General features: G+C 34.6%; 1 protein-coding gene across 3 annotated transcripts in view; it reads left to right on the top strand.

The window, feature by feature from the left end:
* Positions 1–5,766: 5,766 nt before the first annotated feature.
* LOC132727724 (OTU domain-containing protein 4-like) overlaps positions 5,767–15,292 on the top strand; it is a 67,083-nt gene continuing 57,557 nt past the window's right edge. For 2 of the 3 annotated variants that reach the window (XM_060713292.1, XM_060713290.1), the window contains exons 1-3: positions 5,767–5,921; positions 6,276–6,389; positions 8,406–8,489. In XM_060713292.1, coding sequence (XP_060569275.1) covers positions 5,910–5,921; positions 6,276–6,389; positions 8,406–8,489 — 210 coding nt within the window. In that variant the 5' untranslated portion in view covers positions 5,767–5,909. Of the gene's footprint in view, positions 5,922–5,985; positions 6,138–6,275; positions 6,390–8,405; positions 8,490–15,292 lie in introns of those variants that run through there. The other variant, XM_060713291.1, reaches the window with a different exon arrangement.

Below are 15,292 nucleotides of genomic sequence, written 5' to 3'. Positions count from 1 at the left end.
CCAGAATGGCAATTGAAAGTCTCCATCCTATTTTTATTCATTTTTCTTATTTTTTTCGATGCTACTATTCAACCACCCTGGAATGCTGTAAATATGAGATAATGTTTCGGTCTCAAAAAATTTGATCTTTCGTTATTTCATGTTACCAAATCTTTTGATTAAATGGAGAAATTTCTGTGAGACTACTGTGAGTATCAAATGCTGTTTTAAATGAACATTAGCAAGTACAGATGATATAACACATGGCATGCGAACTGATTATGAACTGTTTGTGGATAGGATTATATCCAAAACACACGTATAAAATTTTGGTTGGTGTATTGTTTCTTTATTTTTTGCTTTATTTATTTATTTTTTTGAGCGAGGGATTTAATGAAACATATCAGCAAAAATTCAATATACCAAATTTCATTTGCAAATCGGCAAAACATTGTCATTGGCAATACTTACAAAACTTACATATACGCGTATAGATGCTGATCTTGAAATACAACACACATAAATACAAGATATAAATACAAACATTTCAAATACCAGTATTCTATTTAAATAAACAAATATAAGCGTAGCAATGTGGTAATAATCATATAACATTAATAACAATTGGCAAATAAATTCATAGCCTATACAATCTAAAATTTTCATAAAATATATTGGCAAGATATCTTATATTCAGACTTCATTTACTAACAGTTAATTTACAAACAATATTTAAAGCTCAAGTTTGTATCCAGATTATTCTGTGGATATTAATTATAATATGCACTGAATGTTAAGGTAAAAGATTTATTTAAGAGATGTATACGCAAAAAATTAAAATAAAATAGAATATACAAACACACAACAACAACAACAGAACAAAAATAAATAAATAAAATGAAAAAAGATATAAGAAAAAGAACCCTCAAACTGACTTCTGAGTGATCATTTCTTTTCCAAATTTTTAATCTGAAAAATGTCTTGAATAACTTTTTTATTTTAAAGTATGTGAGTTTTATCAGTTTCTATTGAGCATCCTTGATAAATTATCTTTTTTTTTCCCTGAGCATCTATAATCAATTACATATCTTATCTATTGCATAAAGTTTATCAATTTCCGAAGTTTCGGGAGTTAAAACTCTTTTTAAACCACTTGAGCGGCTTGCTATTTTTTTTTACGAAAACAAGACGTCGGAGATTGATATGCTGTAGTAAGTGTGAGATTTAAAAAAAGAATGAACTTTCTTGATCTAATGATTCTACATCCCGGTTACTGACCGAGCCCGTTCATTTAAATGTCGTAAATTTTTTACATGCATCTCAAAACAGTGTATTATATTAGAGTCTTTTTGTTTGTTTGTTTGTTTGTTTGTTAGTTGCTTGGTTTTGTTTTTGGCTGGGCTTTAAGTCACTCCAACGTTGTAAAGATCATATGGCGACTTCTCAGAAAGACCTCAGGTGCCACTCCATGCATTATAAAAAGGCATGCATGAGCAGGGATCTGAGTAAAACAACTGTAAGCTAGCTGGTTAAGACTTTGTCTTGTGAAAACAGGACTGGTGACGCAATTTTGAAAATGTATCTGTTTAGTTAAACTAACCTATACAATCTTCTAAAATGTTCATGAAATATGAAGCAGACTTCATACATTCAAATTTTATGGAACTTAAAGTATAAGTTTGCGACCAAAAATGTTAGAAGTTAAAGTTGTTTCCAGATTAAAATAGACGTTGACAATGTTTAGTTAGATTCATTTTCGTTAATGCGACCCTCCGCAATAAAATCCTTAAATTGACTTGATATGAAACGTCTTTTGATAACTTTTAGATTATGGGAAGTTTATCAGTTTGTATTGAGCATCCTTGAAATATATGGGTTCTTTTTTAGGAGAACTTGAAGGATAAGTTTTCAACCACATGTGATAAATTAACATTTAATATTATTCTGAGCATCGATATTCAATGAAATGTCTTATGTATTGCATAGTTATTAATTAAGTTTATCAATTCCTACAGTTTCGAGGTGTTAAACGTCTTTTTAAACCACTTAAAGAGCTTGCTATTTATTTTATGCAAACAAGACGTCGGATATTGATATGCTGTAAGTATGAGATCTAAAAAAAGAATGACCTTTCTTCATCTTAAGATTCCACATTCCAGTCACTGATCGAGCCCGTTCATTTAGTCGTAACTTTGGGCATGCATGTCAAATACGGGTTTACTGGTTCAGGAAGACTTTAGGTACCACTCCATGCATTTTAAAAGCATGCATGAGCAGGAAATAATAACCGTAACCTAGCTGGATAAGACCGTGTGTTGTTGTAGTGAAAACAGGTGACGCAATTTGGAAAATTCATTTATAAAGTTTAGCAACAATCTTCTAAAATTTTCATGAAATATGTTGCCAAGTACAAGTTAATGATTTTTATTCAGACTTCATTCATTCAAATGGTATGGAACTTGAAATATAAGTTTGCAACCAAAATGTTTGAAGTTGTATCAAGATAATTGTGTAGATATGAATTAAAATACCGTTGACAATGTTTAGTTAGATTAATTTTCGTTAATGCGAAAACCCCAAAATTAATCCTTAAATTGACTTGATATCAAAACGTCTTTTGATAACTTTTAAATTATGGGAAGTTTACCAGTTTGTATTGAGCATCCTTGAAATAAAGGTTCTTTTTTGGAGTACTTGAAGGATAAGTTTTCAACCACAAGTTTAATATTTTTCTGAGCATCTATAATCAATTAATTGTCTTATCTCAATAAATTTTATCAATCCCGAAGTTTCGAGGGTTGAAACCTATTTTCAAACCACTTAAGGAGCTTGCTATTTATTTTATGAAAACAACACGTTGGAGACTGATATGCTGTAGTAAGTGTGAGATCTAAAAAAGAAAGAATGAGCTTTCTTTATCTAATGATTCCACATCCCGGTTACTGATCAAGGCTCTTCATTTAAATGTCATACATTTTGACATACATCTCAAAATTAGAGGCTTTTTGTTTGTAAGTTGTTTGGTTTTGTTTTTGGCTGGGCTTTAAGTCACACCAACATTGTAATGATCATATGGCGACTTTCCAGGTTTATTGGTTGAGGAAGACCTTAGGTGCCACTCCATGCATTCTAAAAAAGCATGCGTAATCAGGGATTTGAGTAGAATAACTGTAAGCTAGCTGGATAGGACCGTACGTATGTTGTTGTATTGAAAACAGGTGACGCAATTTGTAAAATTCATTTATAAAGTTAAGTTAACCTACACAATCTTCTAAAATTTTCATGAAATATGTTGCCAAGTACCAGTAAATGATTTTCGTTCATACATCATTCATTCCAATTAAATGGAACTTGAAATATAAGTTTGCAACCAAAAATGTTTGAAATTAATGTTGGATCCAGATATTTTTGCAGATATGAATTAAAATAGACGTTGAAAATGTTTAGTAATATTTATTTACGTTAATGCGAACAAAAATCCTTAAATTGACTTGATATGAATCGTCTCTTGATACTTTTTAAATTATGGGAAGTTTATCAGTTTGTATTGAGCGAGCATCCATGAAATAAAGTGTGTTTTTTGAGAACTTGAAGGATAAGGTTTCAACCACAAGGACTTCTAGATAGCATCCAGAATGTGAAAAAATCATGGGTATTGTCACGGATCTTAAGATCTGTTGTATTGTGCAACTTGTTTTTTTGTCATGTGAATTGATAATTTTAAGTATTGAGGATAAAAAGTTCTTTTGTCTATTATGAATTAGACCTACATGCAAGGTTTCATGAATCAAACAATAAATGACCAGAATCGTTACTTGTCAAATCTTAATATATGAACAGGACCATGTTAATATATCTTCGATAACTTTGTCACATTGGAAGCTAGGGAGTCAAAACTATCATTAATGCATGCAAATACTAGAAATTTCAACCCACTTACCTGGACCAAATCTGTGTTACCATGTCATGATCCCAATTTTCTCTAGATTGCAACCAGCCTAGCTCACTTGAACCAGGTGTGAACCACTCAAGTCCTGCATGTCCTCTGTTAAGTCAACTTATAACTGTCAGTTGAAGTGAAAACATAGGTGATGAATTTTATTTTCTATTAGAATGCTTAAATATTACTAAGGATCGAAAAAATACATCTCTGAAATTTATTAAAGAGATCCTAATATAATGAAGTTTGAAATATTACTGAACACTGATCCTTCTACGTGGCTTATGAAAAACACATGCATGTTTTTTACTACTTTTTCAAAAAAGTATTGACTAAAAGGTAGTGCGTTGAATTTTGGTAATTATTTTTTGAAATAAAAACATCTAGAGATCCCAATATAATGAAGTTTGAAATGTATTGACTAAAAGATATAGCGTTGAATTTTGATATATATATATATTTTTAGTATTCGTTGCATTTTCCCCAAGGTTATTCTTTCTCCTGTCTACGTAGAATGAAAATTTAAAGATGATATCTGAGAGTTATATGCATTAAATCTCGTCAGATTTTAGGAAAAAAATTATTTACCTTACCTTTACATGTATTGTGTATTGAGTGAATGATAAAAATCTTGAAATCTTGAATCCAAACAGCAAGGTGGCAAATTATCCTGAACGAGCTGTTGTCCTGACCAATATGACTCTTTAATTGTCTCTTAACCGAATAACATCTTTGAACGCAAATTTTTTTTTTATGTTAATAAGGTTTCTTTTTTATCTAATCTAGTGACATACTTTCATGAAACTTGTTCTAGAAATAATTAACAAAAACGTCAACATTGTGACAGAAAATATTGAAAACGGACCTCAAGGGTCTTAAAGCAAATTTACTTTAATCTGTGACAGCTACTTAGTTTTTAAACCACAAAATAAAAAAAAACGTCAATAGGATTATACCCTGCTTGCATCTTATTAAATAATTGAGATCAAAATGCCATTTGTTGGGCGTTCGCAAACAAGAAGACCCATGTGCGAAAGTGACTGGACCCAGAAGTAACCAAGATGTTCAAACCTCGAACCAGTTTCACTAAGTATTGGTGGAAATGTGGCATCTATGGCGTAAATAAAGTTTTTTTCTCTTTGATATAAACTCGAACCTTATAATTATAATGCAGTTTCAAACATCTCGATCAAAATTGTGACCGCTAGAAAATTAACAACCAAGCAAACAGCCATTTCTAAAAGACAAATACATGTACACTTTAAATGCCGTACTCGGATGAGCGAATTATTTTAGACTAAGAGTGCTGATCAAATTTAGGGGTTCATTAATTTTGTTGTTTCTGATAAAAGTACACATGCACTTTCAGAGATAAATACACTCAGTCAATATAAGTTTTTGATATATTCCTTTATAATATAGTTGTAACATGTTTAGAACAATTATATGATCAAATTAATGGAATTTGTTTTTTCTTGCCGAGTAATTAATGCCTCGGTGTTTTAATTTTGCATTGAATGTATAGTATATATAGTCTAGTGGCAAAGGAAAACGGTAGTTCCCTGACGTCGATGTTGCATAAAGTCTATACTTTGAAAGTGTACTTATTTCAAATGATTGCGTATTTGTAAGAAAGCGTGCACCGGTGACAACCGTTAGATTTCTATCACATTAGATAGATTATCGGATTAATCTATGCCGCGGACAAATGTATCACACAATTAGATCATTAACCACATATTTTAATTCTGGGTAGACATGCCTTCTTAAAACAATTAAGTCATTAGCACTGGTTCCATACACTTCCCGAATGAAATAATTTTCATTCGATTAACAGATGATAAAACAAAGTAATAAATCAAATAAATCAAATACTAATTGGCGCACAAATTTGACAGGTGGCCGGAACGTAAGTTTGGTACTCGGCATGTAATAATTATTCTCAGCCAATTTGAGAGCAGACGACCAGTGGTAACGGGAATAACTATTAATGAATGATAAGGTTTGCGTGTTTTTTGACTACCTTACTGTGTTTTTGTAGAAATATTGCTTGTGTAAAAACACTTGGAGGTTGAATACACATTGCATTAAAACAATTGGACACGCTGCATTAAAACACTTGGACACGCACCATGCTTTTTGTATTTGCACGTGTTTTTCGTGATCTTACAAGGCACGTGCTAATCAACGAATTCATTTACAGAACAACAGAGAAACGGTCAGAACTTAACTAAAGAGCAAAATATAATATAATCTTACGATTTTTTGTTCATATTTTAATCATGTAACTGTTCATTTCTGACATGTACACGTGTTATGTCTAACTTATGGTAGAAGTTGGTGTTGTTCTTTGCAGGATATGAAGAGACAAGCAGAAACTTTTCTTGACAATTATCTGAGTAGCATAGGGTTATGGAGAAAACCAGTTGCAAGAGATGGTTTGTCATTGTTCAGGGCAGTTTCAGAACAGGTTTGATATTTGGAATTTTTAATTCATTGCTAGGATGCTGAGAGCTTTTTTAGAAAAAAAAATAACTTCAGCTGTTTAGATCTAGTTCACTGAGGAAGTCAAAATTCTATCAGTTTATACTGTTAAAAGTCCAATTACAATGACATCTCCCCTCATGAAAAGTCCAATTACAATGACATCTCCCCTCATGAAAAGTCCAATTACAATGACATCTCCCCTCATGAAAAGTCCAATTACAATGACATCTCCCCTCATGAAAAGTCCAATTACAATGACATCTCCCCTCATGAAAAGTCCAATTACAATGACATCTCCCCTCATGAAAAGTCCAATTACAATGACATCTCCCCTCATGAAAAGTCCAATTACAATGACATCTCCCCTCATGGATTCTTATTTGGATATCTGAGGTGTCCCTTTGGCCAAAATACTTTAGTTAAAAGTATAACATATTCTTATTGAACAGTGTTGCACATATTTTGAAAGGTTCCAAAAACGAATTATTGCATACATCAGTATATCATCAGTGATCATATACCTTGGCCTTCAGTACAGGTCAATCTAAAATGAACTTTTAATTTTTATGATTTATAAATCTTTTATTAAAATAATTATTTTTATGCTTTGAGTGTTAAATTATAGCATTTATATGGTAGGAGAAATTGAGGATGAAACTCTGCAAGTGTTTGAACAATTTTGAAGCAAATGTTTATGTATCGGTAACATGTAGACTCTACATGCTAAACAAAACTTTTAAGTTCTTCTTTAAACTTTGATAATTCTTTTAATTATCATTCAATTCAAATGAAAATTTTAGAAAATGTTACACATTATGAAATATTATGAATTTCATGTTGGAGATTCATCTTGTAATTACACAGCTGCATACCGATCAGCTGTTTTAAGCTTTAGTGCATTCACGACTTGCGCCAAATTATTAAAGTAAAATTTATCAATAAAGTTTATTGATGATAACTTATTTATTATTGTAAAAAAATGTGTATATTAAAGTTCCTAATGCAACAGATAAGAATAGAAAACAGCAAACAGGCAATATGATTGATCCAAGCTTGAATTACACACAGTATTTGCGGTAGATCAAACTATTTATTGTTACATATCTGCTGTAAAAAATGGCAGCATGCAGTAATTTCAATATCACAATCACATTGACATTATGGAAGACGATAAAACCCCAAAGGTCAAAACCCCAAAAAACCTCAAAATTTTATAGAGTGGGATTACATACACTATAAAATTCATGTGTGGTGTTTTGTCCACACTATAAGATTTTGAGGTGTGGCGTTTTGACATGTGGGGTTTTGTCCTTTATTATTACATTATATCCAATTTTCCCAAAAATTATCTTAAAATTAAAAATGTTTATTGAAAAAGATAACAACAAATTAATAAGTCATAAATCATGTTTTTGCAAAGATTTGACCCTCTCAATATTAATGTAAGTTTGTTAGCCATATTCTAAAATTTGAAATAGCTTTATACCTTTTAAAACATAATTTAACATATCTTCTTTGTGTGAAGTCAAAGCATATTTATTTATATTTACCAATGGACTGTGTAGCATTTATCAAAATTTGAGCATATTTTATTTTTAAATAACTGACTCAATGTAAGAGTGTTGCTGTAACAAGGAGCAAATTAAGAAGTGATACCCAGTTTTTTCTTCCAGTTACGCAAGTTTTATGCAAGTTAGCTAAATTTTGAACAGAACTTATTTCTGCGAATAGATCAAATCTAATTTTGTAAGAATCATCATGAACATTTTATCGTGATACTTTATTATGCGGGTAATTATCATGATATCAGCCCCTACCATCTCCGTAATCATGTGTTTCTGAAGAGAGTGAGCTAGGGCTATCATTGCACTGTTGTTTTGTTTTATAACAAGAATACCTAACACAAACTTGAAAACTAAATCCATTCAAGCAAATTTAGAAATTATTGATTTTATATGAACATTATTGTGATAAGGATTCAGCATATTTTGCCTTTCAGCTATTCATGACTCAGACTTTTCACACCAATCTGTATGAAGCGTGTAGGATTGTGTTTCTGCACCTGGGCATGGATCCTGAAACAGTAAGAAAACATTGAAATATTTTAAATTTTATGTCTGAAAAAATAAAATTTAGATACAGTCTAACCCCGTTTATTCGAAGTGCCTGGGACTGAATATTTACTTCGAATAATCGATGGGTTCGAATAATCGAAATCGGAATATTGTGATAGACGAAAACTACTCCACTTTGACCAATCACCGCAAAACTACCGTTTACAACACACTTGCTTCCTGTAATCAATTGAGAAAAATAGATATTAAAGAAAAAATGCGTAAAAATTATTGTATTGACATTTAAGACATAAATACTTGCATTTTATTCTACATTATGTATTGTTTCGTTTCGCGCAAAGCCTTGATAATGGCCGTGTCGTCACTACGGTATTTACAGCTAAACTCTGGTATTTTCGATTAGGATAAATTAAGGCTCTCATGTAGCGTTACAATTAATGAAAACAATGTTTTTGATGTTTTGACAAATTCACATATACGGAATGTATAAAAAATATTGCTGTCATCTTAAACAAAATCGGACACGGTGCATAGCTTTTCATTTTCGTTAATTAAAGTTGATTAAAGAACACACGAAGTGTTATTATTATGATTGTCTAATTACACGCATGACTGTGGATATTTTTCACAAGTCGACTGGTCAGCGAGTGGATCTGCGTCAATTAGTCTAGCTTCGAATAATAATTAGGCTGGCTTCGAATAATAGGTGTGAAATTCTTTCGTAATTGTATATTTGGGACCGAAATTTTACTTCGAAAAATAGGAGGTATTCGGATAATGCATTTCGAATAATACGCTCGTATTTATATTGTTTATATAGAGATAAAAACGGGACCGGCGATCTACTTCGGATAATGCCGGGTATTCGAATAAAGGGTTGTCGAATAACCGGGGTCGGACTGTAGATTAATAATTCTCATTTTGAAGGACCACTGTGGCCAATTGGTTATGACCACTTGCCACATACTACTATGGGTTTGAATCTCATCAGGCTATGGATTTGAATCCCATCAAGAACTGGATGCAACTGGCTTACTGAATATCAGGCAACCCTTAATAATATATATGTTTGCTATTGCCGACCCAGAGTTGTAAGGAGTGGGTCGGTAGGTAGGCTTTTTTTTTTTTTTGGATATATGGTTTTTAAGGAACGTAATTAAATACGCTTAGTACGTTGTAACAGATTGTGGAAATTTAGACCACACTATCATCATCGGCGACGACGAACCTGACATGTAAAAGTCAGTCAAAACCAATCAAAAACATGTTCACTAGTAATCATAACATGAAATAAAAAAAAAAATGACTATGTGGACATAAATTCAAGCATGGTCAAATTACCGATGTGATAAACTTATCCTGCGTAAATATTCTCGTACGACCTGGAAAAATTATAGTAGATCACCTGGACATTTCGTTCTTTCGTTCTCAATTTATTACACGTCTGTAAAAAATAACACACGCAAGATTTGTCTCCTATAATTTCTGAATGGCGGATATTTGCACCCCTGTTTCAAAAATGTTAAAATATTTAATTGTTAGTTACCGAAAATTATCGCCGAATGTTGAAATTCCATAGCGCTAAAAGACACAAAAACACTCGCGCAAAAAGTAGCATCCATGAATAAAAGGAATATAATGTTTCTATTGTTAAATAATAAATACAAAATTTACACGTGTACGAAATGACCTCTGACAAATGACTGGTCGCCTCTTCTGAAGAATCTGTGAATCTTTGATGTTTACACACCTGTACTTGTTGCCGAATCATCAAAGAAGTGCCGACACTCAATTGACTTCCAACTCTTTTTTATATATCAGGAAAAAAAAGTCATTTCTTTTTGTCAAGGAATGATTACACATGTATATAATTATTGCACAAGCCAAAAAAATGTTGGATATTTATTGTGTCAATTATTGACATATTATTAATCGTAAGTGCATTTTGACATGGAGTTTAATTAGACCACGTTGTTAGACGTATGTATATCTGTGATTTTGATTGTGATATTTTATTTACATTTTTATGATCTTGATGTGCAATACTTGTGTCTGCTATCAAAACAATAATGCATATGAAAGTACCACAGCTTTCAAAATTTTATTTTTTCGGTCAGTTTTATGACAGAATCCCCGCGGCTTCCAGAAATGTTTAACTGCATGGGCTAATTAGTATTTAATCTGTGTCGACAGTCATAAACAAACGAACATGTACCCCAAATCACATTTAAATTACCCCCATGGTAAACTATTGACCATATAAATGCTTTACAAATATTCATGCACCGCCTCCGTGGTCGAGGGGTTAGAGTCGATGACTTCTAATCCACTAACCTCTCTGGCGTGGGTTTGATCCCCGGGAGATGCTTTGGTAGTTTAGCATGGAGGAAGGTAGTCTAGTACTGGTGTAACTCTCCAGGAACGATGGTTAGGAAACTACCCGCCTATATGACTGAAATACTGTTAGGAAAAGGCGTAAAATGAAACAAACAAACAAATATTCATTAATTGAACAAACATTATTTTTAATCCCGTTTCCACACCTTAATTTGATACATTCTATTATTAGTTATTTCAATTTAAGTGCCGTGCGCATGCAGTACTGCGTGACGTAAGGAAAATATCCTTCCCATGTTGGTCGCTACTTATGTAAATACTTTAAATAGTAACACACAGAATGCCTTTATGAATGATTACTCGTTACTTTACATATTAAATGTGTTGTTTTCCTCCGATTTTATTTTTGTTTTCGAGGGATTTTTTTGGGTCAAATGCCCTGGCTGATTTGGCAAAAATAAAAAAAAATCTGATTTTTTAAGCTGAAAAAAAACTTTTGAGTCGGGGCATTTACACCGGGTCGGCGGGCAATAGCAAACAGATAATTTTTTAAGAGTGGCCTCAGTGGTACTATTTGAATGCACACTCTTGCCTAAATATATGTTCAAATTGAGCACCTAAAGTTCTCTTTTCTTAAGTTAAGCTTCAAAATAGGAATATGATCTAAAAAGGATCAGTGTTGCTTAAAGCACTATCATTAAAACACAACCAAAAAAAAGATTTTCACCAGGAAATATCGCAGTTAAGTCAGGTTTGTTTGATTCAGAATAGAAACAGTATCATTATCTGCTCCTGGCACTATTTTTTGTGTCACTTAATTAAGACCTTCAAACTAAGGAGGGTTTTATGCAGTGGACAATAAGTTTTAAAAACTACCATAAATGGAAATTTTATGTATTATTTATACAAATGAACATATAACCTGTCACTACATTTAGGAGTCAAAACAGTTCATTTTCTTCTCAGAAGTTAAGTGTTAGATTATTTTGAATTTGGAAATAAAAGGAGTGTTTTTGGATTTGGGATGGGGCCTTGTATCAGCCCCTGGTGACTGAGTGAAAATGACGAAGATGCAAAGAAAATAGTTGTGCCGTGCCAAGAATGTATGAATGCAAAGAATGTGCTAATACCAAGAATGTTCTAGTGTCAATGATGTACTTGTGTTTAGAATGTGCTGGTCAAAGTATGTCCTAGGTGCCAGAAATGGGCTTGTGCCAAGAATGTGAATGTTTCAATGATGTGCTGTGCCAAGGATCAGCTTGTGCCAATGATGTGCTGGTGCCAATGATGTGCTAGTGCCAAGAATGTGCTGTTATCAAGAGAATATCCTAATGACGAGAATGTGCCGGTTTGAAGAATGTGTTAGCCCATAGAATGTGCTTTTGCCAATGATGTGCTGTGCCAAGGGTATGATGGTGCCAAGAATGTGCTTGTGCAATGAATGTGCTGGTGCCAAGGATGACCTAATGTCAAGGATAAATTTGTACCAAGGATGTGGTAGTTCAATGTGCTTGTGCAAAGAATTTGTTTGTGCCAAGAATTATCTGGTGCAAAGAATGTGCTGATACTGAGAGAATGTGCTAGTGCCAAGAATGTGTTTGTGCCAATGATGTGCTGGTGCCTGTGATGTGCTAATGCCAATGATGTGCTGGTGCCAATGATGTGCTTGTGCAATGGATATGCGAGAGCCAAGAAAGTGCTGGTGCCAAGAATGTGCGTGTGCCAAGAATGTGCGTGTGCCAAGAATATGCTAGTGCCAAGAATGTGCTAGTGCCAATGATATGCTGGTGCCAAGAATGTGCTTGTGCCAAGAAAGTACTTGTGCCAATGATGTGCTAGTGCCAAGAATGTGCTTGTGCCAAAAATGTGCTGGTACCAAGAATGTGCTGGTACCAAAGATGTGCTAGTGCCAAGAATGTGCTTGTGCCAAGAATGTGCTTTTGCCAATGATGGTGTGCTGTGCCAAGGGTATGATGGTGCAAAGAATGTGCTGGTGCCAAGGATGAACTAATGTCAAGGATAAATTCGTACCAAGAATGTGCTTGTGCCAAGGATGTGGTAGTTCAATGTGCTGGTGCAAAGAATTTGTTTGTGCCAAGAATTATCTGGTGCAAAGAATGTGCTGATACTGAAAGAATGTGCTAGTGCCAAGAATGTGTTTGTGCCAATGATGTGTTGGTGCCAATGACGTGCTAGTGCAAGGGATATGCGAGAGCAAAGAAAGTGTGTGTGCCAAAAATATGCTAGTGCAAAGAATGTGCTGATACTGAGAGAATGTGCTAGTGCCAAGAATGTGTCTGTGCCAATGATATGTTGGTGCCAATGACGTGCTAGTGCAAGGGATATGCAAGAGCAAAGAAAGTGTGTGTGCCAAAAATATGCTAGTGCCAAGAATGTGCGTGTGCCATGAATTTGTTTGTGCGTAGAATGTGCTGGTGCCAATGATATGCTGGTGCCAAGAATGTGCTTGTGCTAAGAATGTTCTAGTGCCAATGATGTGCTAGTGCCAAGAATGTGCTTGTGCCCAAGAATGTGCTTGTGCCAAGAATGTCTTTGTGCCAATGATGTGCTAGTGCCAATGATGTGTTGGTATTAATGATGTGCTTGTGCCAATGATATGCTTGTGCCAAGAATGTGTTTGTGCCAAGGATGTGCTAGTGCCAAGAATGTGCTTTTGCCAATGATTTGCTAGTGCCAAGAATGTGCTTGTGCCAAGAATGTGGTGGTGTGCCAATTATGTGCTAGTGTCAAGGATGTGATGGTGTTGAGAATTTGCTGGTGTCCATATGAACTAGAGCCAATGATTTGCTAGTTCAAAGAATGTGTTTGTGCCACTAATGTGTGGTACCAATGATATCCTGGTGCCAAGAATGTGCTTGTACCAATAATGTGCTTGTGCCAAGAAAGTGCTTGTGCTAATGATGTGGTAGTGCCAAGAATGTGCTTGTGCCAAGAATGTGTTTGTGCCAATGATGTGCTAGTGCCAAGGATGTGCTGGTGCCAAGAATGTGTTTGTGCCAATGATGTGCTAGTGCCAAGGATGTGCTGGTACCAATAATGTGCTTGTGCCAATGATTTGCTAGTGCCAAGAATGTGCTTGTGTGCCAATTATGTGCTAGTGCAAAGGGTGTGATGGTGCTGAGAATGTGCTGGTGTCCATATGAACTAGAGCCAAGGATGTGCTGGTGCCAAGAATATGCTATTGCCAAAAATGTACTTGTGCTAATGATTTGCTAGTGCCAAGAATATGTTTGTGCCAAGAATGTGCTGGTGTGCCAATTAAGTGCTAGTGCAAAGGGTGTGCTAGTGCCAAGAATGTGTTTGTGCCAATGATGTGCTAGTGCCAAGAATGTGCTAGTGCCAATTATTTGCTAGTGCCAAGTATGTGCTTGTGCCAAGAATGTGCTGGTGTGCCAATTATGTGCTAGTGCCAAGGGTGTGTTTGTGCCAATGATGTGCTTGTGCCAAGAATGTGTTTGTGCCAATGATGTGTTTGTGCCAATGATGTTTGTTTGTTTATTTCATTTTACGCCTTTTTCCAACTGTATTTCAGTCATATAGGCGGGTAGTTTCCTAACCAGCGTTCCTGGAGAGTTACACCAGTACTAGACTACTTTCCTCCGAGCTAAACTACCATAGCATCTCCCGGGGATCGAACCGACGCCAGAGAGGTAACTGGATAAGAAGTCATCTACTCTAACCCCTCTGCCACGGAGGCGGTTGTGCTTGTGCCAATGATGTGCTAGTGCCAATGATGTGCTTGTGCCAAGAATGTGATGGTGCTGAGAATTTGCTGGTGTCCATATGAACTAGAGCCAATGATTTGCTGGTGCCAAGGATGTGCTTGTACAAAGAATATGCTGGTCCCAAGAATATACTAATGCAAAGAATGTGCTAATACCAAGAATGTTCTAGTGCCAATGATGTACTGGTGCTTAGAATGTGTTGGTGTCAAGAATTGGCTTGTGCCAAGAATGTGAATGTTCCAAGGATGTGTTAGTGCCAAGAGAATGAGCTTGTGTCAAGGATGTGCTAGTGCCTAGAAAGCTGGATGTGCTTGTTTGGAGAATGGGCTGGTGCCAAAAATGTGCTGATGCATCAAATGTGCTAGTGTTTAGGATGTGCTTGTGTTAAGGATGTTTCAACTTCATTAGTATGCTGGTGTCAAAGATGTACTACTGGCACGGATGTGCTAATGCCAAGAATGTTTTGATGATAAGAATTAGCCAAAAATGTGTTGATACCAAGTATGTGCTGGCGTGTAGAATGTGCTGGTATTAAGATTTGTTTTTCAAGTTTATTTAATGTAATTGTGTTAATTTTTTTTCAGCAATCTACAGTTTTATAACTGGCTGAATGAATAAAACTTCTGAAAATAAATAACTGACAAGAATCTGGGCTTGGGCTATGTTTTTACCAAAATCAGATTCGTGTTTTAGGCATATAACTTATTTCCTGGTTGATCTTTTATCAT

The sequence above is a fragment of the Ruditapes philippinarum genome, unplaced genomic scaffold (assembly GCF_026571515.1).
Source record: "Ruditapes philippinarum isolate M1 unplaced genomic scaffold, ASM2657151v2 ctg1727_1_1_1_1, whole genome shotgun sequence".
NCBI classification, from domain to species: Eukaryota; Metazoa; Mollusca; class Bivalvia; order Venerida; family Veneridae; genus Ruditapes; species Ruditapes philippinarum.
Note: the sequence above shows the minus strand (reverse complement) of the source record. Positions and strands in the feature narration are given on the sequence as shown.